Source organism: Saccopteryx bilineata, chromosome 5 (assembly GCF_036850765.1).
Source record: "Saccopteryx bilineata isolate mSacBil1 chromosome 5, mSacBil1_pri_phased_curated, whole genome shotgun sequence".
NCBI classification, from domain to species: Eukaryota; Metazoa; Chordata; class Mammalia; order Chiroptera; family Emballonuridae; genus Saccopteryx; species Saccopteryx bilineata.
Genome location: NC_089494.1, coordinates 139,968,409 through 139,995,313, shown reverse-complemented (window position 1 = coordinate 139,995,313; position 26,905 = coordinate 139,968,409). Strand labels below are relative to the sequence as shown.

The following is a 26,905-nucleotide window of genomic DNA, read 5'->3' as shown; positions in this document are numbered from 1 at the left end:
TTCCTAAAAAATATTTAAAGCTAATTCAAGGTGTCATGTCTATTCATTAATAAATACTTTAAATATTTACTATGTATCACTAACAAGTAAAAACTTAATTTTTTCTTAAAGGAAAGACAAAAAAAATCCTCCCATGGTTTTCTGGAGTAGGTAGTATTCTGCTCAGGGGAGAATATAAACTGACAACAAATCCAATCCTACTTTCAGCTTCCAAATGCTGAGTTACATCAGGAAAAGCAGTAAGTCATGATACAGGTTCAACAGCACCAAAAACTACGAAATAAATTGACAAAGGTTTCACATGTAAAATCACAACAGTACCCTAAACTAAGCCCCCAGTGGAATGCTCAAGCTATATATTCAAATTCAGTGAGTTCATATATGCAGAACATACCCTCCATGAAAATCTCCAACAGTGAATAGTGCCTGGCATATCAGTAGATGCTCAATAAATATTTACTGCTGGCTGGTTCAAATTACAACCCTGGAAAACGCTAGCAGTAAAACTGCCCCAAACCAACTCAGAGATTTGTTTTGGGAACAAAGCCACTGTTCTGCAACTGATCTATCTGTACAATTTAATTCAACTACTAAAAGGAAAATATCTCCACTTAGCTGTAATTTGAGTACACTACCACTAGGTGTCAGACGTGAATCAAAGTTTTCTGGCATTATAAACTACCTGGACAATAAAGACTCTGGAAGGGTGTTACTCATTCAACAAATACTGACTGAGCTCTGACCATGTGCCAGGTGCCGATTATCCTACAATGAACAAAACAGCCCTGAGACCTGCCTTCCGGGGTATTTGAAGTTTTTCTCTCTCTAAAGTTGCAGGAATTTCACAAGCATGAATCACACTTAGATTCATAGCCTTGTTATTCCTGTTGTGCTGGATTTTTAATTTTTCTGCAAACCTAGGAAAAGCTGTTATAGTGCTCTAACCACCAGGAACTATCTTTCCATCTCTGACCTTAGCATTACTCCACCCCTAAACCTATTAAACTTGTTCCTTGACTCTTCCATGCCCTTTAGCCCTCTCTATTCTCTGAGACTATTGATCTCCCTCCAGAAATCACTTTCTTTCTTACTAAAACTACTCATGGATCCATATTTTGACAAAATTCACCAGCAACCTCAAATTCCTTTCCCCCTTGACCTTACAAAGCATTCACTTTGTCACCTCCAACTGTAACCTGCTCTTTTTCTTGGTCTGCTACTGCAGCTGAAACTACGTAACCCATTGATCGATAGTTTCCCAGTTCAGCTAAGTTCTTGACACCGTTCATTAATGTCTCTTGCTTGTATTTTAATTCCCCTCCCCTCAAGGTTGCTTTCATAAACTTGCTAATCTATTCTGATTTCCTCACACTCTATGAACAACCTGGTCTTTTACTTCAGTGTATCACAATTGCTGTATCCTCATTTTTTCTTTTCTAATCTTTGTTCATCCCTTCTTCCTCCTGTCCTATCTCAGGTGAGGATTTCATTACCAGCATTTCTCAGAGCCCTGTTCCCCTAAATCATCTCTTCTCATGTGTAAAGCCTGTCAATCTCTGTTCTTCTACTGAGATCTCACAGACATACATGTTTCCAAAACTTAAAGAGAACACAACTTCTCCCTATCCTTCTACATAGCTATCTTCCATCCTCCATCCCTTCAATTTCATATGTCTTGCAAGAACAGTCTACACTCACTTATCCTCATTCTCTTCCTTTCTAATTCAGGATTTCTTGGGCACTGACAAATGGCCCCGGGGTGGGGGGGTGGTGGCAAAATTGCCCATCCAGTCCACTGCCATCCTCATTGAGTTCACTGCTCTAATTTATGTTGCAAGCCACTGATACTTGGTTTCCTCATCCCTCTGTCCACTGTACACTCTCCTTTTCAGTAACTCTACAAATTTGCTACTTGTCAAGTCCAATCCAACAGTATTTTTTAGTCCCCTTCTAACTGTAACAAATGACAAGGTATCCACTCCTTAAAATATGACCTCTTAATTAGTTGGCAAGTCACTAACTCCTCCTGGTTGTCCTCATACCTTCCAAATCTTCTTCTCAGACCCTTTCTGATTCTTCTTCCTGACATCTCAATGCTGCCTTCCCTAGGGTCTTGTCTTTATCCTGTATGTCTTCATGATCTCGGTGCATGGCTTCCTGTGTGCCTAGGACTTCAGTATAACATACAGAATGATGACTTCCAGACCCAGCCCTGGGAGCTTCACACCCAAATTCTGAAACAAGTACTGAGCATTCCACAGGCATCAGAAATGCAACTTACCCCAAACCAAACTCATTTCTCCAAGGGGAGGAGTGGTTATGTTTTTTCTTCAGTAACCCTCAGTTAATGGTACCCTCATCTATCCACTCACTCATGCCCAAAAAGATAAGCATGATCCTCCCCAAGTCACCCTTAACTGGTGACAGAGAACCCACCCCGAAGTCCCTACCTCTAAACCTGGGTAAATACAACTTCTAAATATCCCTCACGTCTTTCTGGAATACTGCTTTTCCTTCCTCCTAATAAAATCCTATGCATCTGTCAACAGCACAGAAGACATGATGCCTGAGAGCTCTTCCCTGGTGGCTGGACGATGCCCTGCACTGGGATCCTGCAACAGCTGCACGTACCTCTATTTGTGCACTTTTATCCTCCACTAGAGTAGGTGATTCTTTAAGCCAGAGCCTGTAGCAAATATATTCAGAAAATATACATACAGAAACTGGTTTGGGTTTTAGGGGAAAAGGAATGAATCAAATAAACTTCTTGGACTACATTCCAACAGAGACAGGCAAAGGTTAAGAAATAATAATGTGGGAGATGGTGATATGTGTTACGGAGAATAATAAGCAGAGAAGGAGGAAAAGAGAAAGGCAGGGCTGTAATACTATTTTTGTGAAATAATCAGGTGACATTTGAACAACTCTCTGAAGGAAGTAAAGTCAGAGGCCACATTGCTCCCTTCCCAGCAATTAGTTTAGTGAATGGCTCATAGCAGCTACTCAACAAATATTTGCTAAATGAATGGATAAACAACCGTAAATATATTTCTAGACATACTGTATTCCACATTCATACCCAAATTTTTCTATTCTGGTTTTACACCAAAGGCAAAGGCAAAGGCAAAAGGCAAAAGTTATCTGTTAAACTTAGGAAGCAAGGACCATAACTATTATATTGTATTATATAAAAATTAATTTTATTACCTGGAAACATGAATCATATACTTTGAATTAGACTAGTCGGAGAGTAATCAGGAAAAAAATTAAATGGGACTACCCAGCTAGGTGGTATCTGTTCAAAGCTTAAGTTATGGAACAGTTAGGAAAAGACAACTCAAAATCACCTAATTACAGGGTCACTTCTGGACTTTTTCTACAGAGAATTCAGTTCTGGAAAACAGTTTGGCACTTGACTATTTCAACCGGGCACTTTCTTTGACTTTTTCATCTTTATAGTCCTACATGTTCAGTATCTCTACTCAGATTTCTGAAACCCACATTTCATATTTCTTAAAGGTTTGGAACCCTTAAAAAGGTTATCTATTTTCTTATTCTGACAAAGTAATTTCACTCAGTCGTAAATCTACAACCAAAAAAAAAAAAATTGGATTTCAGATAATGCCAAAATTAATCCAAAGTGCCTTCTTTTAAATTGCTATAAATATGGTTTCCTGGGACTTTCAAAGTAAAGTTAGAAAATTATTTTCTGCTTCCCATTTAACTTGACCACCTTATCAGCATTTTACAAAAATGCTGCTCAAATTCCTACTGATGTCCAGAATTATCATGTTGTTATTATTGTTCTAGCTTACACACTTAGTAGCTAAGTGAAGATTTCTAAATTTAAAAAGTGTCACTAGCTTTGTGTTAGAGCAGGGGTCGGGAACCTAGGGCTTGTAGGCCAGATGTGGCTCTTTTGATGGTTGCATCTGGCTTGCAGACAAATCTTTAATAAAAAAAATAATGTTAAAAATATAAAACATTCTCATGTATTACAATCCATTTATTTCCTACCGCTCATGGTCATGGTTGCGGGTGGCTGGAGCCAATCATAGCTGTCCTCTGGGACAACACCAAATTTTTATTGGATAAGGCGTAACATACATAGGTCGTTGTGAGGTCAGGAAGTAAACTTCCCTCCTTTTAATCAAGTAGTCAGCTAGCTAATTGCACAAACCCTTTCGACAAAGAAGATGGCTAAAAGAAAAAAAAGATGAGGAGTATCGTACTTTTCAGCAGGAATGGTCAGAGGAATTCGCCTTTATGGAGAGAGCAGGTTCTGCAGTGTTTCTAATATGCAATGATAAAATTGCATCGATGAAACGGTCAAATATAAAGCAGCACTTCAACACACACCATACTACATTTGCATCGAAATATCCAGCAGGGGAAAGCAGGAAGAAAGCATGTCAATGGCTACTGTGCAGAGTGCAAGCTAGTCAGCAGCAACTCCATGTTTGGACCCAACAAGGTGACTGGAATTCAGCTAGTTTTGCTGGTGTTTTAGCAATTGTGAGAAACAGAAAGCCATTCACAGATGGAGAGTATGCCAAAACATTCATGCTTGATGTTGCCAATGAAATTTTTGATGACTTTTCGGATAAAGACAAGATGATCAAACAAATAAAAGACGTGCTGCTGTCGGCAAGAACTGTTCACGATCGTACCATCATGATGGCAAATCAAATTGAGGCAACACAAGTGAAGGACATAAATGCAGCACCATTCTTTTCTCTCACTTTGAGTCAACAGACGTAAGCCATTTATCCCAGTTCAGTTTGAATGCAAGATATGCTGTCGGTGACACATTACATGAGGAAAGTCTTGCTGTTTTGCCTATGAAAGAGACAAGAGGGGAGGATTTATTCAAGTCTTTCACTGAGTTTGCTAAAGAAAAAAATCCAGAGGTACCAGGTTCGATTCCCGGCCAGGGCACACAGGAGAAGCGCCCATCTGCTTCTCCACCCCTCCCCCTCTCCTTCCTCTCTGTCTCTCTCTTCCCCTCCCGCAGCCGAGGCTCCATTGGAGCAAAGATGGCCCAGGTGCTGGGGATGGCTCCTTGGCCACTGCCCCAGGCGCTAGAGTGGCTCTGGTCGCAACAGAGCGACGCCCTGGAGGGGCAGAGCGTCGCCCTCTGGTGGGCGTGCCAGGTGGATCCCGGTCGGGCGCATGCGCGAGTCTGTCTGACTGTCTCTCCTGGTTTCCAGCTTCAGAAAAATACAAAAAGAAAAAAAAAGAAAAAAATCTACCGATGGATAAACTTATTTTGGTGTGTACTGGTTGATGGTGCTCCGTGCATGGTGGGGAAAAACAGAGGATTCGTAGCACTTCTTCATGAACATGAAAAGAGACCCATCCTAAGTTTTCACTGCATTCTACATCAGGAGGCGCTCTGTGCTCAGATGTGTGATGAGCAGCTTGGTGAGGTGATGTCGCTGGTCATTCAGGTGGTCAATTTTATTGTTGCCCGAGCTTTAAATGATCAACAGTTTAAAACACTGCTGGATGAAGTTGGGAATAATTATTCTGGTCTGCTTCTGCACAGCAATGTGCGTTGGTTGTTAAGAGGGAAGGTGCTCAGCCGTTTCGCGGCTTGTCTGAGTGAAATCCGGACTTTTCTTGAAATGAAAAACGTCTAACATCCTGAGTTAGCTAACAATGAGTGGCTCCTAAAGTTCTACTATCTTGTAGACATGACTGAACATCTGAACCAGCTCAATGTGAAAATGCAAGGCATTGGAAATACAGTCTTATCCCTTCAACAAGCAGTGTTTGCATTTGAAAACAAGCTGGAACTCTTCATCGCCAACATTGAAACAGGTCAAAACAGGTCGTTTACTACACTTTGAAAAACTGGGAGAGGCCTGACCTGTGGTGGCACAGTAGATAAAGCGTCGACCTGGAAATGCTGAGGTCGCCGGTTCGAAACCCTGCTTGCCTGGTCAAGGCACATATGGGAGTTGATGTTTCCAGCTCCTCCCCCCTTCTATCTCTCTGTCTCTCCTCTCTCCCCCTCTCCTCTGTAAAATGAATAAATAAATTAAAAAAAAAATTGAAAAACTGGGAGAGTTTAAAGATGCATGCACAGCAAGTGACCCTGCTCAACATCTTTATCTCCAGCAGCTAGCGGGCTTCACATCTAATTTCCTGCAGTCATTCAAAGTGTGCTTTGGAGAATTTCATGAGCGCACCTGTCTTTTTAAGTTCATCACCCATCCACATGAGTGTGCAGTGGACAGCGCTGACCTGAGTTACATCCCTGGTGTCTCCGTTAGAGATTTTGAGCTACAAGCTGCTGACCTGAAGGCCTCAGACATGTGGGTGAATAAGTTCAAGTCACTGAATGAAGATCCGGAAAGACTTGCACGACAGCAAGCAGAGTTGGTGAGCAAACACAAGTGGGGAGAAATGAAAAAACTTCAACCCGCGGACCAGCTGATTGTCAAAACGTGGAACACACTTCCTGTCACATACCACACACTGAAGCGTGTGAGTATTGCTGTATTGACAATGTCTGTCTCTATGTATGCATGTGAGCAGTCTTTCTCACATCTAAAGAACGTTAAGACCAACCTACAATCATGTTTAACGATGGAAGTCTCAACACCTGCTTGAAGCTTAACCTCACCACATATCAACCAGATTACAAAGCCATCAGCAAAACCATGCAGCACCAGAAGTCGCATTAATGGTAAGAAGTACTTTATTCATCATTGGTTAGCAACAGCATAACAATGTTATTGAAAAGAATTCAGAGACCTATTGTACTTTAAAAGCGTTGGTCTTACATAAAAAGCACACATTTACTTGTATTTAGTGGTAAACATATTGTATGGCTCTCACAGAATTACATTTTAAAATATGTGGCGTTCATGGCTCTCTCAGCCAAAAAGGATCCCGACCCCTATGTTAGAAGGTAACTGATGGGATAAAAAGGGAAGAAGAGGAGGACGCAGGAAAGACAAGCATCCTTGCCTGCAGAGGTTTGGTTACTAACAGGTGAACTTTTGCAGCTTTGGGAACGTCATCTTGAAGTAGTGCCAAATCAAGGTAGCACCTTCCAGGGGTCCCCAAACTTTTTACACAGGGGGCCAGTTCACTGTCCCACAGACCGTTGGAGGGCCACCACATACAGTGCTCCTCTCACTGACCACCAATGAAAGAGGTGCCCCTTCCAGAAGTGCAGCGGGGGGCCGGATAAATGGCCTCAGGGGGCCGCCTGTGGCCCACGGACCGCAGTTTGGGGACGCCTACACTCAGTGCATTTACTTAACAAATATTTGAGCTCTTACTGTGTACCAGTCCTTCCTGGGCACTGAAAATTCAACAATAAAAGACAGATTCCATCCTTGAGGATCTTGTTTTTAAAGCACCACATAAAAACATTTTTTCTCATAAACATAATAAATAGTATGGGTATGTAGGAAAATTGTACTTTGCATATTCTGATGACCAATTTTGGTTAAGAGATGTGCTCACTCACTTCACTCCCTTATTTTCCTGATTCCCCATCTCAGATGGGTGCTGCTGCCACCACCTCCCAAGAGTGGGTATTTTAGGAGGTGGAATGTTTCTACTTATTTACCACATAGCATGAACAATCACTCAGACTAACTGTCTCCAAAATATGAGATGGGATTTTCCAGTAGAGATCAAAGAAAGGGTTTATCTGCATTTTTCACTGATTGTAAACATCAAACAATCTATTACGACTTGTATAAAGTATCCTTTCAAATACATGAAAACAGCTATTACTTCTGCCCCAAGCAGCTCTTTTAAAGCAAAGTTTCAAGTTCTTCCAATCTTTTCAACGAATATATATTGTAGTTTCAAAATTTACATATATCCTTGCCATCGTCCTTTACATCCGAGGCTTCCAGTGTTTTCCCCTTAATCAGAAGTCCTAGAACCCACCTTTCAAATGCAAAAAATCAAAATAAGAATACTGATGTTACCTTGCTATAAGCAACATACAAAATCACCTATTATCTGTGTGTGCATATGTACATGTATGTATATATATTGTATATGAATGTATGTGTGTACATATATAAGCTTATACATCTTACACTAGGAAACACTGCCCACAATATCAAACAACAAATATCTTGGTGATTTTATTATTATTGATTTTATTATAACTACTTTTGATAAGATAAATACATGAGCGGCAAATCATCCAAGGGTGTACCAAAGTACTAGCAAACTGAACTAGGAAAAAGAAATGTTTAATTTATATTTGAACCATAGTATATACCCATATATGCCTAACTACTACAAAATTACACTCCAAAATACTATTAATATCAATAATATGTCCAGACTGGTAAACATGATTTAAAGACTTCTCCATCCAGGAGGCAGAAGAAAAAGCCCAAGTCCTATTAAGTCAGGAATCTATTAGAGACTTCCCCACACTTCTGAGAAAGTAACTAACTGTAAACAGCGCTCCCACCCCAAAGGCCACTTTGGTGCTATGCAAGCAGAGAGGGGAGGTTGGGGAAGGGAAGACCAATATCTAAGGGCTGCAGGCCAAACTTCACATAGATGTGTAGGCCAAATTCAGTCATAGCCTGCCTCTGGATAAAAGCAAATATCAATCAACTTGAAGAATAGCTTTTTTATTCTAGATCACAAAGAATTTCCAGTAATAAATTTTGAAGGTCAACAACCATAAAATAGCCAAATATACACAACAGAAAACCCATTCCAAGCTAGAATGGGAAGAAAAAAAGAAAAAAGAAAAAAAAAAAAAAAAAACAGAAAAGAGAAACAAACCCACAGACTCCTAATAATGGAATTATCAAATTATAAAAAACTCAGCTTACCATGCTTAAAGAAATTTGAAAAATAAGCCTGAAAATAGTAAAGAGAAAACTATAAGAAGTGATCAAGCATGTTTCGCGCAGCACCCTAAAAAACTTCTAATAAAAACTTAAAACTCAAAGAGCTAAGAAGAAAATTACCAAAATATATTTGAAGAAATGGTAGAAAATGTAGCCCCCAAAATAGAGAATTTAGGAGCCACGGGGGATAGAGTAAACAAAATCTACAATAAGTCTGCAACCCCAAAAGAATGAAAGAGAACACTAGAATACAGAGGGACACATAATATATGAAGAGGCTCTGGATGAAAATTTTCTTGAACTGGTAATAGATATGCATTCACAGACACAAGAAGCTCAAATGAATCACAAACATGAAAAATAAAAATCAGTTCTCACCAAGACTCTTCATTACTAAATGGCCAAACACCAAAAACACAATGAACATCTTACCAGCAGATCTTTTACAAGTTTGCCTTCAAAGAACCAGTAAGTCAAAATATGACTTCTTAGTAACAAGAAGAGAAACCTAAAAGAGAGAACTATCTCCTTCAATATGTTAAAAGAAAATAGCAACCAAGAATTGTTGCAGTAAAATATCTTTGAAAAATGAGGGCAAAACAAAGACCTTTTGGGGAAAAACAAAAATGGAAAGAATTGCAACACAACATAAAGGTAGCATGTAGGTAGAAGGGCAACAAGTACAGTTAATAACATGTTCTGGATTTATATACATAGTAACCTCTGCCAGAACAGGAGAGGCTGCTAAGCAGGTTATAGCTCATTGTCTGTATGTATTTTTCTATTATTGGATTTCCTAAAATGGTTAAAACTGACAATGCTCCTGCATATGTAGCAAAAGCATTTACTGTAATTTTGTCAACCCTTTCGAATTATGGGTATTTCTTACAATCTTTAAAGTCAAGGTATTATTAAAGTGTACCCAGCAAATATTTTAAGGTCAATTTAAAAAAATTTAAAAGGGGGGAGTCATATCCTGGGGCCTACCATATCATGCTTTTTAGTTAAAAATTTTTAAATTTCTTTTGAATGCTGATGAACAGGAGATGCCAAATCTTCTTCTCCTGCAAACTTCTATCTTCTTTTATTTGATCCAGCTAATAACACTGTTTTGTCTTTTTCCAAATAGCTCCAGATATACGGAAAAGGTTTATATAGGTGGATGGGGATCCTCAAACCCCTCAACGAGATCTTCTGAGCATGGCTTTTAAGATACCTAGAGGCAGAAAAAGCCCAACAGAGATCAGGTGAACTACCAGCTTTTGGGATATGCCCTTAAAGGTTCCAATGCCCCAAAGAAGTCTCATAGGATGCCATCTGGGTCCTGCTTCAATAGTGAAAAGGAAGGTCATTGAGCTAAAGTCTACCAGGCTTACATGCCTTTGCTGTGAGGAAAAAGGGACACTGGAAGGTAGGCTTCCCCCTCGCTCCTCTAAGGGAGAGTTCAGTCTCTTCCAGCCCTGCTCCAGCCACCTATGACCTAACCTTGCCCAGAATGCTGGGGGTTGCCACTGAAGGCTGAAGGTGCCCAGAGCGGTCGGTCCCAATTACAACACTGTGGACGAGCCTAGGGCATTTCTTCCAAGAAGCAGGTAAACTGATCTCACTTGCACAAGGGCCACTTAACTATGTCTTGCCTGAATAGTCAGGTTTTTTATTCTTACCTCGAAGATCTCTGTTGTGGGTGTTGATAGTCCTATTTTCTGCTGCTTTGCTTAATATATAGTGTTTCCTTTATTCCTCCTACCTCAATGCCCCACTCATATTTCAGGCTGGGACCTACTCCTAATTTAGAGCTGTCTCTCCCCCTTTTCCCAACTTCTACTGTGAATTTACCTTTGCCACCCAGCTTAGTGTATCCCAAGGTTCTCTTTACCACATCACAATTGCAGAGCTCCAGGGAAAAGCAACCTGGTCTCATCTCTCCAGGCAGAGGAGAACAGAAGCTCCATCTCCACACATGCTGCAGATGGCTTTTCCAGTCTACCTGAATCATTACTAGCTAGAAGCAGCGGTCATTGGGATTTGGACAAGAGCTGCAAAATATAGAATTGTGACAATTCCAGTGCCATGCGGACTTTTCCTGGATGTGGACTTTTTCTGGACTCCTGCTCCTTGTGATAGCTCCTAATGGACTGAACTGGGGTTGGGTTGCATTCGCAGGGATTTGGAATGGTGTTGGGGCCAACTTGGACTTGGTGAACATGTTAAGGACACTACTCTTTTATGGATTCTTGCTGTATTGGCCAAGAGTTTGCTTAAAGGCTTTAATCACTGTTTTAAAAAAAAAAAAAAAAAATATATATATATATATATATATATATATATATATATATATATATATAAAATGACTGGATAAAGAATATGTGGCACATATACACTATGGTATACTACTCAGCCAAAAGAAATGATGACATCGGATTATCTACAACAAAATGGTGGGATCTTGATAACATTATACAGAGTGAAATAAGTAAATCAGAAAAAACCAAGAACCACATGACTCCATACATTGGTGGGACATAAAAACAAGACTAAGAGACATGGACAAGAGTGTGGTGGTTACGGAGGAGGGGGAGGGAAGGAGGAAGAGGGGAAGGAGGAGGGGGAAGGGCACAAAGAAAACTAGATAGAAGGTGACGGAGGACAATCTGACTTTGGGTGATGGGTATGCAACATAATTGAATGACAAGATAACCTGGACATGTTTTCTTTGAATATATGTACCCTGATTTATTGATGTCACCCCATTAAAATTAATAAAATTTATATATATAAAAAATAACGTGTTGTAAAATCCTTATATTGCTTCAAAGGAGAATAAAATATTAATTAGTATTAGACTTCACTAAACTTACATATTATAATTTCTTGGAAAACAAAAGCAAATATATATTATTTAATATCAATAAAGACAAAAATATGTAAGAAATTCAAAATAAAACAAATTTCAAAATAAATTGGGAGCTTAAACTATAAGTACATAAGTAATTACATGTAAATAAACAGATCCCAAATCTAACTATACAATAAGAGAAAATATATGCAAATCATAGATCTGATAACAGTCTAGTACCAAAAACACAACTCAAAAACAAAAAGACAGCCTGACCAGGCGGTGGTGCAGTAGATAGAGCATCGGACTGAGATGTGGAAGACCCAGGTTCAAGACCCTGAGGTCGCCAGCTTGAGCACGGGCTCATCTGGTTTGAGCAAGGCTCACCAGCTTGAGCCCAAGGTCGCTGGCTCCAGCAAGGAGGGGTCACTCGGTCTGCTTTAGCCACCCCCCCCCCCCCCCCCCGTGAAGGCACATATGAAAAATAAATCGATGAACAACTGAACAACTAAGACAGGGGTCGGGAACCTATGGTTCGTGAGCCAGAGGAGGCTCTTTTGATGGCTGCATCTGGCTCACAGACAAATCTTTAATAAAAATAATAATGTTAAAAATATAAAACATTCTCATGTATTACAATCCATTTCCAACTGCTCATGTTCATGGTTGCGGGTGGCTGGAGCCAATCACAGCTGTCCTCCGGGACAACACCAAATTTTTATTGGATAATGCGTAATGTACACGGGTCATTGCATGGCTCTCATGGAATTACATTTTAAAATATGTCGCGTTCACGGCTCTCTCAGCCAAAAAGGTTCCCAACCCCTGAACTAAGGAGCCACAATGAAGAATTGATGTTTCTCATCTCTCTCCCTTCCTATGTGTCTGTCCTTATCTGTCCATTTCTCTAACTCTCTCTCTGTCACAAAAAAAGACAGAAAATCCAATTTAAAAAATGGGCAATGGACTTTAATAGACGCCATCTCCAAAGAAAATATATAAATGGCCAACAACCACATGAAAAGATACTTAACATCATTAGTTATTAAGCAAATGGACAGCAAAACCACAATGAGAAACTCCATTCTCACTAGGTTGGCTATATAATACAAAAAACCCCAAATAAACCAGGCACTGGTGAGAATGAGGAGAAATCAGGACCCTCAAACATTGTTGGAGACAATGTAAAATGATATAGTCCCTGTGGAAAAGTTTGGCAGTTCCTCAAAATGTTAAACATATAATTACTATATAATACAACAATCCACTCCTAGATATAGACCCTAAAAATTTGAAAATAGGGACTCAAACAAATACTGTTCACATATGTTCACAGCAGCACTAATCACAATAGAAGGGTGAAAAAGCCCAAATGTCCAACATTAGATAAATGGATAAGTAAACTGTGGTATCTACATGCAATGGAATTTTATTCAACCTATAATAAGAAATAAAGTCCTGATACGTGGCATATACAGAGAAACCTCAAAAGCATTACAGTAAGAGGAAAAAGCCATACAAAGACAAGGTTAGTAATGTATGATTCCATTTATATGAAATATCCAGAACAGGCAAATCCATGGGGACAGAAAACAGATTGGTGGTTGCCAAAGACTTAGGGGAGGAGAGAATAGTGAACGACTACTTAATGGGCATGGGTTTCCCTTTGGGATGATGAAATGCTCTGGAATGAGACCGAGGTGGTAGATGGACAGCATTCCATACAGGTCCTTTAATTCTGTACTAACTGCTGTTGAACTGTCCACTTTAAAATTGTTCACTTTATGTTATGTGGATTTCACCAATAAAAGAAATGTTTCTGAGACTGATACACTGTATGGATATACACCAATTTGGTTATCTATTTATATGTTTATGAGTCTTCAGATCAAATACAGTGTTTATTTATTATGAATAAAAACAGCTATGAACATGCCTGTAGTATAAATATTTTTCCAGACAAATATTTCATTTATCTTTGGTAAATTCCTATGAGTGCCCTTATCATTTCATAAAAATAAGTGAAAAACAATACCAAAAGTGTTAGGTATCAAAAATATAACTCAATCAAAGATGGAAATCAATTACAAGTGATAGAGCAATAATGCTTTATTTTTAAGCTCAACAGACTTAAGCCAATAGGATATATTCAATGACAAACATAAAGAAGAAAATTAAAAAACAAGTATTATATTACCCAAATTTTATCTGAAAGTTAAATTAGGGATCTCTTAGTACTACTTAATTTTCAAGGGAACAGAACTATCTTTCTTACACATTTTCAAGAATGAATTATGTGAGAGTAAAGAACTTTCTGAGACGCCATGGTAAAAACTGAGAGGAAACTCTAGACCAGGCTGCCTGAGTCTATAATCCAACACGCCACTTGCTAGTTAGATAAAAACTTTGTGCCTCAGCTTCCTCACCTAAAAAATGGAAATGATAATAATATCCACCCCAGAAAATTGTTGGTAGGATTAAATAAATTAATCCACTAAACGTCTTAGAACACTGCCTGACACACATAAGCAGCGGCCACTGCCACCACCACGCTACCACCAGCACCATCATTGCCACCAAGCACTACCACGCTATTATCACCACCATCATTACTGCCAACCACCACTACCACCACCCTACTTCCTAAATATGTTCAAGACAATTTCAAACAGCTGTGATAGTTCTACCAAAAAGTACTAAAAATTAACAAAAGTATGCAACTAATAAGAATATTTACCTAACTACCAGAACAACTCAAATAGTTTAAACAATCAATACAGTTAAAAACGAACTCTAAGGGGTTCACTTCATGCCCCTCCCCGAAGAGCTCAGAAGAGAGCCACGGAAGTCAGTCAGCACTGCTGCGTTCTAGAAGAAAGGAAGCAGGCTTCTGATACTGTCCCACTGCACCATAGATTTTAACCTGCCCATCATAAGAATATCTTCTTACAAATTTTTATGTCCGTATTTTCATGTGATATTAATTTGAGGGAATAGATTTTCAATTCGTTAATGGAAATTAGTGGCTAAAACTATTCCCAATTTTCTTAGCTTAACAGAATTTACCTCTTCATTAAAATGAAGAATATCTGATCTTTAAACACAGTGGATATTGTACAGCTGGTATAAAAAGATGAAGAGGAACAATTAGATTTCTCTCTCAGGAATTTGGAAGTATTATACTGAGAGAGAAGGGGAAAAGAAAGAGATGGTAAAAGGTGTACCTTTTACAGAAGTCAGCTCAGGAGAAAATCATGAATAATCAAAATTAACTGAAAATCATTTTAATCATCCTGTCAATACCAGACTTTGAGTCTTTGGAAGATCAAAAGCCAAGATTTTGTAGCTGTGACTGTATTTAGTAGCTTTCCAAGTCCTCGTTCTAGTGTCTGTGGTTCCCTGGCTTTCCTATAGTGCTTGACTTTGAATTTGAAGATGCCTTGTTGGTTTTAGAATGAATACATCTTTGCTGGCATGGTTTCAGGGAGTTTCTATTTCCTGCCACTAAAAGAGGTTATTAGAAAACACTAACAAGCGAGAAGCTGTTTAAGTCAGAGAAAAAAAATGCAATTACAAAATACAAATTTTTATTGCTAAGAAAATTTATAAAATCCCATTACTTTTTGTTTCTACTATTAACACACTTGAAGATAAATTTTAAAACCAAAGTTGAAATCCAATAGTTATTTAAGGACCTAAAAAATGATGTAACATTTTAAATCAACAATTTTCAACTTGTGTTACGCAAGAATTTTTAAAACATGCAATTCCTGACTATTTAGTCAAGGGCAATGAACTATTTTCCCTCAGATTATCAAATAAAAATATGACAGTATCTAACACAACAACTGCCTGGTGTGAACAAATCAAAATCATCCTTACTTTTTGTTGTTGTTGTTAGATCAGCCAAAAGGATAACAGTTTTTGGTGTGCCACAGAATTTTAGTGTGCCATGAGATAAAAAAAAAAGGTTGAAAATCATTGTTTTAGAACACTGGAAATATCCCTACAACTAAATTAGAGTAAATTTTTACTCATGGAAGAAGAAATAATAGTAATCACAAACTCACAACTATTTCTATTATCCACAAACTATTATCACCCAAAAAATTTTTCTACCTTAATTGCCCTTTTTCTTGTAAAAGTTATTTGTATTACAGTACAATAAACTAACAAACAAAAAAGAAAAATAAATTTAAAAAAAAAAACCCAAGAAAGTTATATAGGATATAAGAAACACAAGAGAACAGACAATTGGGCAAGGAGAACAATCAGAATGTTAGTGGCTAGGAGATCCCACCGCTGCCTAAAGGAAAGAAGACCAAAACAAAAGCTGTCCAGAGCCTCACAGAATTCTGGCATGGTAATAGGATCTCTTCGGAGCTCGACAAAATTCTAGCAATTATTATCTCTCCAGTGGTTCTAGGCTTTGACTCAGATCACTGCACACTGAAGGCTGGGCTTCTACTTAATCAAAACAAAATTCATTTAAAGGGATTTTATAATCTCAATATGCTCAAAAATAAATTTTTTTAAAAAGTGAGACTATAAAATAAGAATCATAAAAATTAGTTCAATCAAAATAATAAATTATATGGAGTCTGTTTATGAATAGGTTGCATTCTAAAAACTAATCTGTTAAGAACTGTTCAGTCAGAAGTTTTTTTCACGTGAAATAAGTTGAGATGGTTGGTCAGTTTAGTTGGAATGGTAGTACAAGTACTATTCTTAACCTACTAGGCCTCTGTGCACTAGCCTCAAACCCACACTACCAAGTGAGATGACAAGAGCAAGGCTGGCCCAGGAGAGCAAGGGCAGGCAGAGCACCAGTAATTCCAAATCTCATTCTAACTTCCCAGGTCCACTGCTAGCCAGGTATTCCAAACTGAGAAACGAGGGACAGTGCTCCTAGAAGATATTCAGTGATCCTAGAAGATATTCAGTGCCTCTAAACTTGGGGTATCTCTAACTTTTATGTGACCTCTTTGTCCTCAGGTATTCACAAATATGAATCAAGTTTCCTTGTTTTTAACTTTTACGAAGTGGAGAGATTTTTACAGAGTTAATTTCATAACATTCTAAATATACCCTATAATTATTCACTACTTGTTGAAATTACATTAAATTATTTCTAAAGACATTTTTAAAACAAAATTAAAGAAATACAAGACTTCAAAATGAGTCAATGAAATAAGATGGCAGAGGTGCTCTCATGCCTTTTCAAATATTCTTAAGAAAGAAAATGTGCAACGTTCTGGACTTTATAAGGATCTTACTTTGACAAAGCTTGCTTTACCAGGAAGTAAGGTGCCTGAATTTGTATTTCTCTCATTTTAAAGCCTTAATTTTGTTGTGTTCATCTTATACTAGTCTTTTTTTTTTTTTTTTTTATAGAGACAGAGAGAGAGTCAGAGAGAGGAATAGACAGGGACAGACAGACAGGAACGGAGAGATGAGAAGCATCAATCATTAGTTTTTCATTGCGAGTTGCAACACCTTAGTTGTTCGTTGATGGCTTTCTCATATGTGCCTTGACCGCGGGCCTTCAGCAGACCGAGTAACCCATTGCTCGAGTCAGCGACCTTGAGTCCAAGCTGGTGAGCTTTTGTTCAATCCAGATGAGCCCACACTCAAGCTGGCGACCTCAGGGTCTCAAACCTGGGTCCTTTGCATCCCAGTCCGACGCTCTATCCACTGCACCACTGCCTGGTCAGGCTATACTAGTCTTTTAAATTATTGATTTTAAATTTTTGTTAACCTAGCCTATAATTATTTTCTCCTTCAATCTGTTAGATCCCTGGTGTTACCTTTTTATTACATTTCAATTATCTTCCAGCTGTTTTTATATTGATTATATTTTTTTTAACATGTAACTTTTCTTTACTCATGATTATTCCTTCACCAACAACATGCAATGCCAGTGAAAGAGCCTGATAACTTAACCCCAAACTACAGCAGTGGCTTGATTCATTCCGAAATTCAGTTGTGAGGGCTCAGACTCCTAAAAGATCACTGGAGATGTGGTCTTGAATATCCATTCTTCTAAATGGTCTGTTATCCTTCGATCAGGCCAGACTCGGAGGACCTATACAGTTGGACCACACTGTTTCGGTACCTGTCACTCTAATCCAGAGTATCTCACAGCAGCACTATTCACATTTTGGGTCAAACAATTCTTTGCTATGGACTCTCCTGTGCCCCGCGGGATGTCAGTGGCGAAGCACCTTCTCCCCAGCTATGACAACCAAAAGTGCCTACAGAGGTTGCCAAGTGTTCCCTGGGGAACAAGACATCTCCAGTTGAGAAGCCCTTTAAACTGAATTGGACCTTGGGGTTTTGAAATCAGCTTACACTGAAGGATCTGTTAAAAAAAATAGCCAAACGAAGAAACGGTACTGTGGATACTATCTACTGTACTACTCTTTGTTCTCCATTATGAGGGCCCAGATGAGAAATCTGCCTCAGACTCCAGTGCCAACAGGAAGTTATTTTTTATGGATAATGTGAATCTTTAACCATATTTTCCTTTTTCCTCTGGACACTGGAAAAGCTCAAATGTAGAGCCCATCCTGGTAACAGTGCAGAATCCACAGCACATGTTTATGTGTAAATTTCTCAAATACCTGTTTGACTTACTTTTTATTTTCATCTTCCTATAATATATATATATATATCTTCAGGTGAACACAAACCCATTTTAGAGTGAGATTAGGCATAAGTTAATAAAAAAAATAGGCATTAAACTGTAATGCTCCCCTTTAGTCTCACTTTCTTGCCCCTCTCCAACTTTCTTGTGTTGAACCTGGTTTTTTTAGTGTTCCTTTACAAATGTTTAATTCTGTCCTCTCCAGTCAAACCACATAACTAAATCCATTCACTTCAGTGAGCTATGTCATATATAGAATCATTCGTGTAATGTAGTGGTAGTCAACCTGGTCCCTACCGCCCACTGGTGGGCGTTCCAGCTTTCATGGTGGGCGGTAGCGGAGCAACCAAAGTATAAGATTTAACTAGAGTAAGTTGTTTCATAAAGATTTATTCTGCCAAACTTCGTGAAAATCTGACATAAAGTACTTGGTAAGTAATTGTTATTATATGCTTTAACTTGCTGTAACTCTGCTTTATAAATTTTATAAAGTAAAGTTACTTCCCTACTTTATAAATCACCACTGCTGTGGAACCAGTGGGAGGTTAGATAATTTTACTACTAACAGATATACAAAAGTGAGTGGTAGGTATAAAAGGTTGACTACCCCTGGTGTAATGTTTGATAACTACATCTTGCACATCTATGAAGACCAGCACATGACAAGCATGAGATTCTAGGTGCTATGTGTCCAGGAGGTTGTCCAGACATCAGCACATCATGCTATAGGACGACAGTAGGACAGAGGACACATATCCTCTCTTCTCTTGCTGATGCTGGTTTTGTAAAGTTTTCTTTCCCCACTAATGTCTAGTTCTAACCCATACCAAGTAACACTAGCAGTTCATCCTGAACTGTGGTGTATGACAGATGGTGACACAGGAGTGACCCATCTTGCACAACAGTGACAACTATGAGGGTCCTACCTGGCCCTACTTTCTCAGATTACTTTTGGTAATACTGAAAGAAACCATGTCCTTCCATTTTAACCCTTAACATAACCACTCCTTATCGTAAATCTGATATCAGTATTATAGAGGTTCAGCCACAGGTGAATCAATCAACAATTGAGCAATCCATACAAGGGAAAACTACTTGGCAAAAAAATTAAAAAAGAATAGTATTGCCTGACCGGGAGGTGGCGCAGTGGATAGAGCATTGGACTGGGAAGTGGAGGATCTAGGTTTGAAACCCCGAGGTCTCTGGCTTGAGCACAGGCTCATCTGGCTTGAGCACAGTCTCCTCAGTTTGAGTGCGGGGTTGCTGGCTTGGGCATGGGATCATAGACATGACCCCATGGTCACTGGCTTGAGCCCAAACATCGCTGGCTTGAAGCCCAAGGTCGCTGGCTTGAGCAAGGGGTCACTTGCTCTGCAATTGCTCTGCCCCCCCCCCCATCAAGGCACATATGAGAGAGCAATAGATGAACAACTAAGGCATCATAACAAAGAATTGATGCTTCTCATATCTCTCTCCCTTCCTATCTGTCTGTTGCTATCTGTCCCTCTCTCTGGCTCTGTCACAAAAAAAACAAAAAACAAAAAAAAGGTATTATTAGTACCTCCACCTACAAGGTAGAGAAACTCAAAAATATGATGTCAAGTGAAAGACACAAAAGAATACATATTGTATTGTTCCATTCTTGACTGCAATGGTGGTTTCACAATTTATGGATTATCAAAATACTATACACTTAAAATAGGCACAAATGTATTCTTGCTAAAAATGTGTAACTTCAAACTAATGATGAGAAAACATCAGCCAAACCTAAATTGAAGGACATACTACAAAACGACTGGCCAATACTCTTCAAAAGTATCAAGATTGTGCGACACTGAAAAGGGGAAGCCCTGAGGAGACTAAGGGGACATGACAAGTAAATGCAGTACAGAATCCTGGGACAGGAAAAGGACACTAGTAGAAAAACTGGTGGAAAAAATTTTGGATTTTTTCCAAATAAAGTCCGTAAGTTAGGTAATAGTATCATACCAATGCTAATTTCTTACTTGTGTTCATTATACCATGGTTATATAAGTTTTTAACATTAGAGGAAGTTATATATGAAAACTCTCTGTACTATTCTGGTAATTATTAATATTTTTTATTCTGGTAATTTTTTAAAATCTAAATTTATCTAAAAATAAAATTTTTTTAAATGGGTGAATTTTATTGTGTATAAATTTTAATTCATTAAAGTTCATATGAAATTAAAGCTAAACAGGAGTTATTAAGAAATAACCCTATCCCCAGTCTGATTCTCCTTTAAAGGTCATTATACATAATCATAAACCCAACAGTGAATCAATAAATCTAATAGATAAAACACACAACATTTCTTAGCTAAAGAATCAGTAAATTTAAAAGATTACTAAGTGAATAACAATCTCAAGAAAAACTTTCCTCAGAATTATGATATATCCCCCCCATAAACAGGAATATATAATTAATATAAAATTACTTGTTTAAATTAGGACACAATAAATTCATAAAATTATAAAATCTAAAGTAAAACTATTTAATTTCTATAACTCTCACATCTAAGAATTGTTATATATTTGAACTCCAAAAATTGCATCATCTCATTTAATATTAAAGAACAGAAAGAAATAAACAGAAAACATTCAGAGAAAAATGAAAACTTATAGCATACCTCCTCTGTTGCCATTTTCTTCATCCTACAAAATAAAAAGATATATATCCATATATGAATACATATCTATAAACTCTCATGAAATCACAGCAAAGCTCAATCCAATTCAAACTGTCCTCTCAAAAATATGCCAATTAAATCTCATTAACAGTGCCTTTTGCCAGAAATATGGAGCCTTCACAAACACAGATGGGAAGACCATGGGTGAAGTCAACTTAGAGAGAAGGCATCAGGAATGCAGTCTGTGACACTGAGTGTGGAGATAGCCACAGTGAGGGAGTCAAAAGTAGGTAGCTGGATAGATGAACCCAGAACTTGGGAGAGAGGGACAGGCTGGTCATCATCACTATACTATCCTTTAATAAAATGTGCCATTAAAGGCTATTACAGGATGCAGAACTGTCTTTATATAAATTGAGTGGCTCCAAAATGCTGTATATTTGATTTCTTATATTCAATTTTGAGGTTTATCTATTTGGTCTCAGTCATTGCTACCAGGCTGTCCTGCTGCTATTCATCTAATCTTTAGCTAGGAAATCAGAAAGCAACTTTGAAAAACTAGTATAAAAATACACTTTTTGAGCCTCTATCAGATTAAAGACACAATTTACTATAGAAATAAAAAAAGACATTTAGTCTTCAGGGCTGATAATATATTATATGAATTTTGACCTTTAGTTTGGCTGCCCAGATATACAGGGTGTGGCAAAAGTACATGAAATACAGAGTTTGTTCTTGTATTATTATTTACTAATTATTGTGTTAAAATTTTCCACACAAACAACTATAAACTTACTTCTGCCCCAGCTTGTATATATTTTTTCTAATTATAAGCCCTGTTCTGAGACCGGTAAGGTTGCCAGCTAAGTGACATATTAAAGACATTATTGTATTAATTGCACTTTCTCTAAAAGTTATACAATAGGAATTTAAAAAATAACTCCTTTGAAATGAATGGACAAAATTTTATAGTTATAAAGGATAAGATTTCAATATGTATTTTCCATGTAAAATTTATAAGACAGACCTATTTGCAAGAGTATCTGTGTTAAATAATAACAGCATTAACAGCTAAAGTTTACTGAGCAATTACTCTACAGCAATTCCTGGACTAAGTGGTCTGCATATATTATATAAGCAACACAACCACCTGTGAGAAAGGTACTGTTTGTCAGGTGGCCCACCCAGGATCACACAGCTAACAACAGGCAGAGATGAGACTCAAATCTAGGCTCTTTTGACTCTAATAAAACAAGGTTAACAATGAACTGTTACTAAAACTTGTGGAAGTATTTTTTAATAATGGCAATAATAATAATTCACTTTTAACCTGTTTGGTAAAATTATCTTATAAAATTATACTAATATATGTTCATCACAATCAAAAGCTCTTTTACAAACAAAACAAGATGACAAAAATAGATTCAGTCTTCGTATGTAATTAAAGGGAGTTTAAATTTCCCAGTGCTCTTAACACATGATTAACACTTAAGGAATACTGTTAGGTATTTTAGAGTAAATTATATTCTTAAAAAACATACTTAAGTAGTTTTATAGACATTTAAGGAACTCCAAACTCATTAGTTTAATTCCAAAGTAGTAATTATTCATAATTTTTAAAAACTATTTGGAACTTTTTAAAAAGTTTATCCCTTTATTACATTTTACTGAAAAGATATAATAAAAGGAGTGTGGTCTCCAGAAGCAATTTGAAATGATGATTTAAGGCAGCCTCGAGTCATAAAAATTTGAATTAGAAAAGGTTTTCTAATCTTCTAATTCTATTCCTTCAAATTAAAGTGGAAATCTAGAAGCCAAAAGAAACTAAATGGCTTGGCCAAGGTCTCACAACTCTTCTAAAGATCATACTTCCTTATACTGTTGTACAATAGTTAAGCATCAGGCATTCATGTTGGAGGATTAAAATCCTGGGACCACGAGTTACTCATCATGTGACTCAGAGCAGTTTCCAGATCTGTTATACAGGGCAATAGCAAAGTGAGACGATGCTCACAGAGAACAGTAGAGGACATAGGCCAGTACTCAGTGTCAGCTGCTATCACACTATGCCACACTGCCCCTTATTAGACCGTGTTACCAGTGGTGGGATTCAGCCATTGTGCACTGGTTTGGCAGAACCGATACCTAATTTTTGTTGAGTTCAGTGAACCAGTTGTTCAAATGGCACTTGTAATCAGGGTTCTCTCTAATGTGGGTGCCTGGGCAGCCGCACAATGTGGAAAACACAAATTTACATTCCTTACTCTTTTTTAACTTTCGTCGGCACAACAGCGTATTCTAAGCGCCCATAGTAATGTTCATTCTGTCCATAGGTGAAAAAACTATAAGTGAGGACGCCGATCAAGAATTAATATGGAAATATCTTAAATAACAGTTTTATTGTTTTTGTCATATTATTTAATATTTTAAAACTCTTATAACAATTTAGTTTTGTGTAACTCTTTTATTGTTCTTATTTAAGCATTAAATGAATGCAATAATAAACTATCTTTTGGTATATCATTTTCTTATACTTAAAACAGTCATTAGGACAGAGAACCGGCTGTTAAATTATTTGAATCCCACCACTGCATTTACTACTCACTATACATTGAAGCATATGAATGTAATTTACCCTGGGCAAAAGCTGTGTCTTCAGACTCTGGCTTATGATTATAATACAGATTTGAAAGTCAAGTATTATTCTAATCCCATTCATTTTTATAAGTGTCAGAATATTTTAACAAATTATTTTCTCTGCATTCTCTGCCCAGAAAACTCACCACCTTTCTAGATAGTATAAAAACAGCTACATATTAGAAAAAGTAAAATGATTTGGAATTAGAATTCCTGGAAAAATTAATTTGGAGTTAATCAACATATCCTTTCAGAGAAGATTAAAATTTCTGTTCTAGCAGGTAGAAATATAAAAGAATATGATAAAAATAAAAATATAACACTTCCAAGATAGAAGGTAGGAGGGATGGATAAGAGGAAGAAGGAGATAGAAATAGCTTCATTTTTATTTCAGGTTACTTTAATTATTTCTTTTACCTTGTATGAAAATTGAATTGCAGACTCAGGGGGATAAACAATAAAATGCCTTAATGTAAAACCAAAGCCTTGAGATGTTCTTTTCAACAAAACCGTCTTGGGGCCCGGCCAGGAGAAGGTTTCATCCTCGGACGATGGTACAGTTTCGCTTTGTTCTTTTCCATCTTTGCTCTTTGAAACCTAAAATGAAAAGATAGACTAGATTAACTACTGATACAATACACTTGCTAGCTTAGAGAAAACGGTATGTAAAATACAATACATGAGTGCAGATCTGACCCTACTGGGAAAAAAGAACCACATTCTGATGTATAAACTACATGTATTGGCACAAATCACGCAGAGCATCAAAAACTAAGTTTTTTTTTTCCCTATGAAGGGATGCTATGAAAAGTTAATCAGAAGAAAAAACTCTTAGAAATTTGAAATATAACAGCTAAAATTTAAATTCAATACAAGAAATGAAAGATCACACCAAGAAAATCAAGTAGAGCAAACTATGACTAAGAAACTATGAAAGAGACAAGGAACTCTTACCAAGTAAAATTATTAAACTGTCATCAGTCCAACAGCAAAAAGGATATCAGAAATTAAGAGGTAAAGCCTTCAGGATCTGAGCATAAGTTCACTATCCACATAGATAGCCTTCCACCATCTTGGCCTTATAATTCTTTGATCTCTTCTCGCCCACTCTTGGCATTTATCTGGTCATGACTGGAAACCAGTCACAATCTCAAATCAAGGGCTCCATTTTTCATTCCCTCTTGTACACCAACCCTTACGACTCTCCAATCTGAGCTGACCCTACCATCTTCTCCCTGTATCTTATCAACCAATGTCCTCACTTCTCTGGCAGCCAGCTTCAATTCATTACTTTCCCTTCCTCTTCCTCAAAGTCATATAACCCTAGATAAATCAATAATGCCTAATATGGGCCGGCACCTATGGAGCTGAACACAGGAGGAGGAAAAAACTAAGCTATTTTCACTCTACATTCATGACCATTAACCTCAACAGTCTTCACTCTGTCTTCATCTGCTGAACTTCTAATGTTAGGAGTCTCTAGGATTTAGGTCTCTAGCCTGTGTTTTGGAGATTACATACAGTGTCATGCAGTAAATAAATACCATCTACTGTATAAACAGATGACACCTCAATTTTCACCTCTAGTCCAGACATATCCCTAATCTAATAGGAACTCAAACTTGACATGTCTTCATTGCTGCTAATAGTTTGTAATAAATTACAACCCCAAGTTCACCTCAGCAATTTTGAAATGTCACCTTTATCAAATGGCCAATACTTGTATAAACCTGATTCTGTTATGTATTTTTATTATGTTCCACTAGTGAATCTATCTATTCCTCCACAAGGATATGCTTCATGTGAAGGTGCCAAAACTTTAAAATGCTTCCAAAAGCAATTTTTGCATGATAAAAATATATTACACTGTGAAGAAAGTGAACTCAAGAGACTGCAAAATCCTGAACATTTCCACCATAAAGTCAATATTTGGGCTGTTACTAGTTAGCTATTTATCAATTTCAACTCTTTTCTTTGAGGAAGACAGCCATATAGTATCATTTCCCAGCCAAACCTACAGTAGGGGCAGCTGTGATTGAACTCTATCTAGTCAATGAAATGTGAACGAAAGGAGTATGTGATATACAAAAGCAATGGCATTTCAACTGAAAAAATTTATTATTATTATTTTGAAAGATCTTATTTATTCATTCCAGAGAGGCGAGAGAGAGAAAGGGAGAGAAAGAGAGAGAGAAGGGGGGGAGGAACAGGAAGCATCAATTCCCATATGTGCCTTGACGAGGCAAGCCCGGGGTTTTGAACTGGAGACCTCAGTGTTCCAGTTAGACACTTTATTCACTGTGCCACCACAGGTCAGGCTCAACTGAAATTTTAAAATTTTTTAAATATATACCATTTAAAATATTAAAATACTTAGGGACAAGCCTGGCAAAAGAGCTGCAAGGCCTGTAAAAGTCCAAAACTCTGCTGAGAGATGGACTATCTGAATAAAGAGAGAGACCACGCTCAAGGCGCAGGAACACAGCATCCACCGTCTCACCTCTCCCCAACTCGATTTACAAATTTAAGGAAAGCCCAAAGTCTGAGAAAATTTTTGTGTAGAAGTTGGCAGGTTTTTTCTAAACTTAATTTTAAAATTAAAAGGACCTAAATAGCCAAACAACTCTGAAAAAGAACAAAACTGGAGTATTTACACTACAATACCTTAAGACTTCTTATAAAGCTACTATAATCGTACTCTCAAGCCATCTCTGGAGAGTCCATACTCTTGAAGCTACTGTAAGTGCATTTTAATTTATCCCTTTCTAGGATTTAAAGATTAGGGGGTGGGGTAGGGGGAGAGAACCAATCTCAACATGGACGATTCTAGTTGACACCCCAGTAACTGTAACAGTGATCATATAATCAGGTAGAACTTGCAGGATAAAAGTTATTATTCTAGGTTTAATTACCCAAATAGTTTAGTTAAGCTTTAGTGGTGACTGTATCCTCCCCTTTTGTGATCCAAAAGAGAGAACCATTTTATACATGCACTCTTTCTTTCTCTTTCTCTCTCTCTTTCTCTCTCTCCATTCATTCAGTGAATAAAGATTCACTGAGTACCTGCTATTGTCACAACACAATTCTACACATGAGATACACGGGTGAATGAAATATCACATTTCCCCATGTATAAGACTCACCTTAATTTTGGGGCCTGAAATTTTTAAAAAAGACAACAAGCGCAAAAAAGCAGAAAATGCAAGTTAAAAAATCTACCACTGTATATAAGACGCACCCAGTTTTTAGACCCCAAAATTTTCAAGAAATGGTGCGTCTTATACATG

General features: G+C 37.6%; 1 protein-coding gene across 9 annotated transcripts in view; it reads right to left on the bottom strand.

Moving 5' to 3' along the window:
- The window catches only part of ARHGAP21 (Rho GTPase activating protein 21), a 187,917-nt gene that overhangs the window by 84,167 nt on the left and 76,845 nt on the right, over positions 1-26,905 (bottom strand). For all 9 annotated transcript variants that reach the window (XM_066232789.1, XM_066232796.1, XM_066232798.1 and 6 more), the window contains exons 3-4: positions 24,036-24,215; positions 20,982-21,006 (exon numbers count right to left, since the gene is read on the bottom strand). In XM_066232789.1, coding sequence (XP_066088886.1) covers positions 20,982-21,006; positions 24,036-24,215 — 205 coding nt within the window. The remainder of the gene's footprint in view (positions 1-20,981; positions 21,007-24,035; positions 24,216-26,905) is intronic.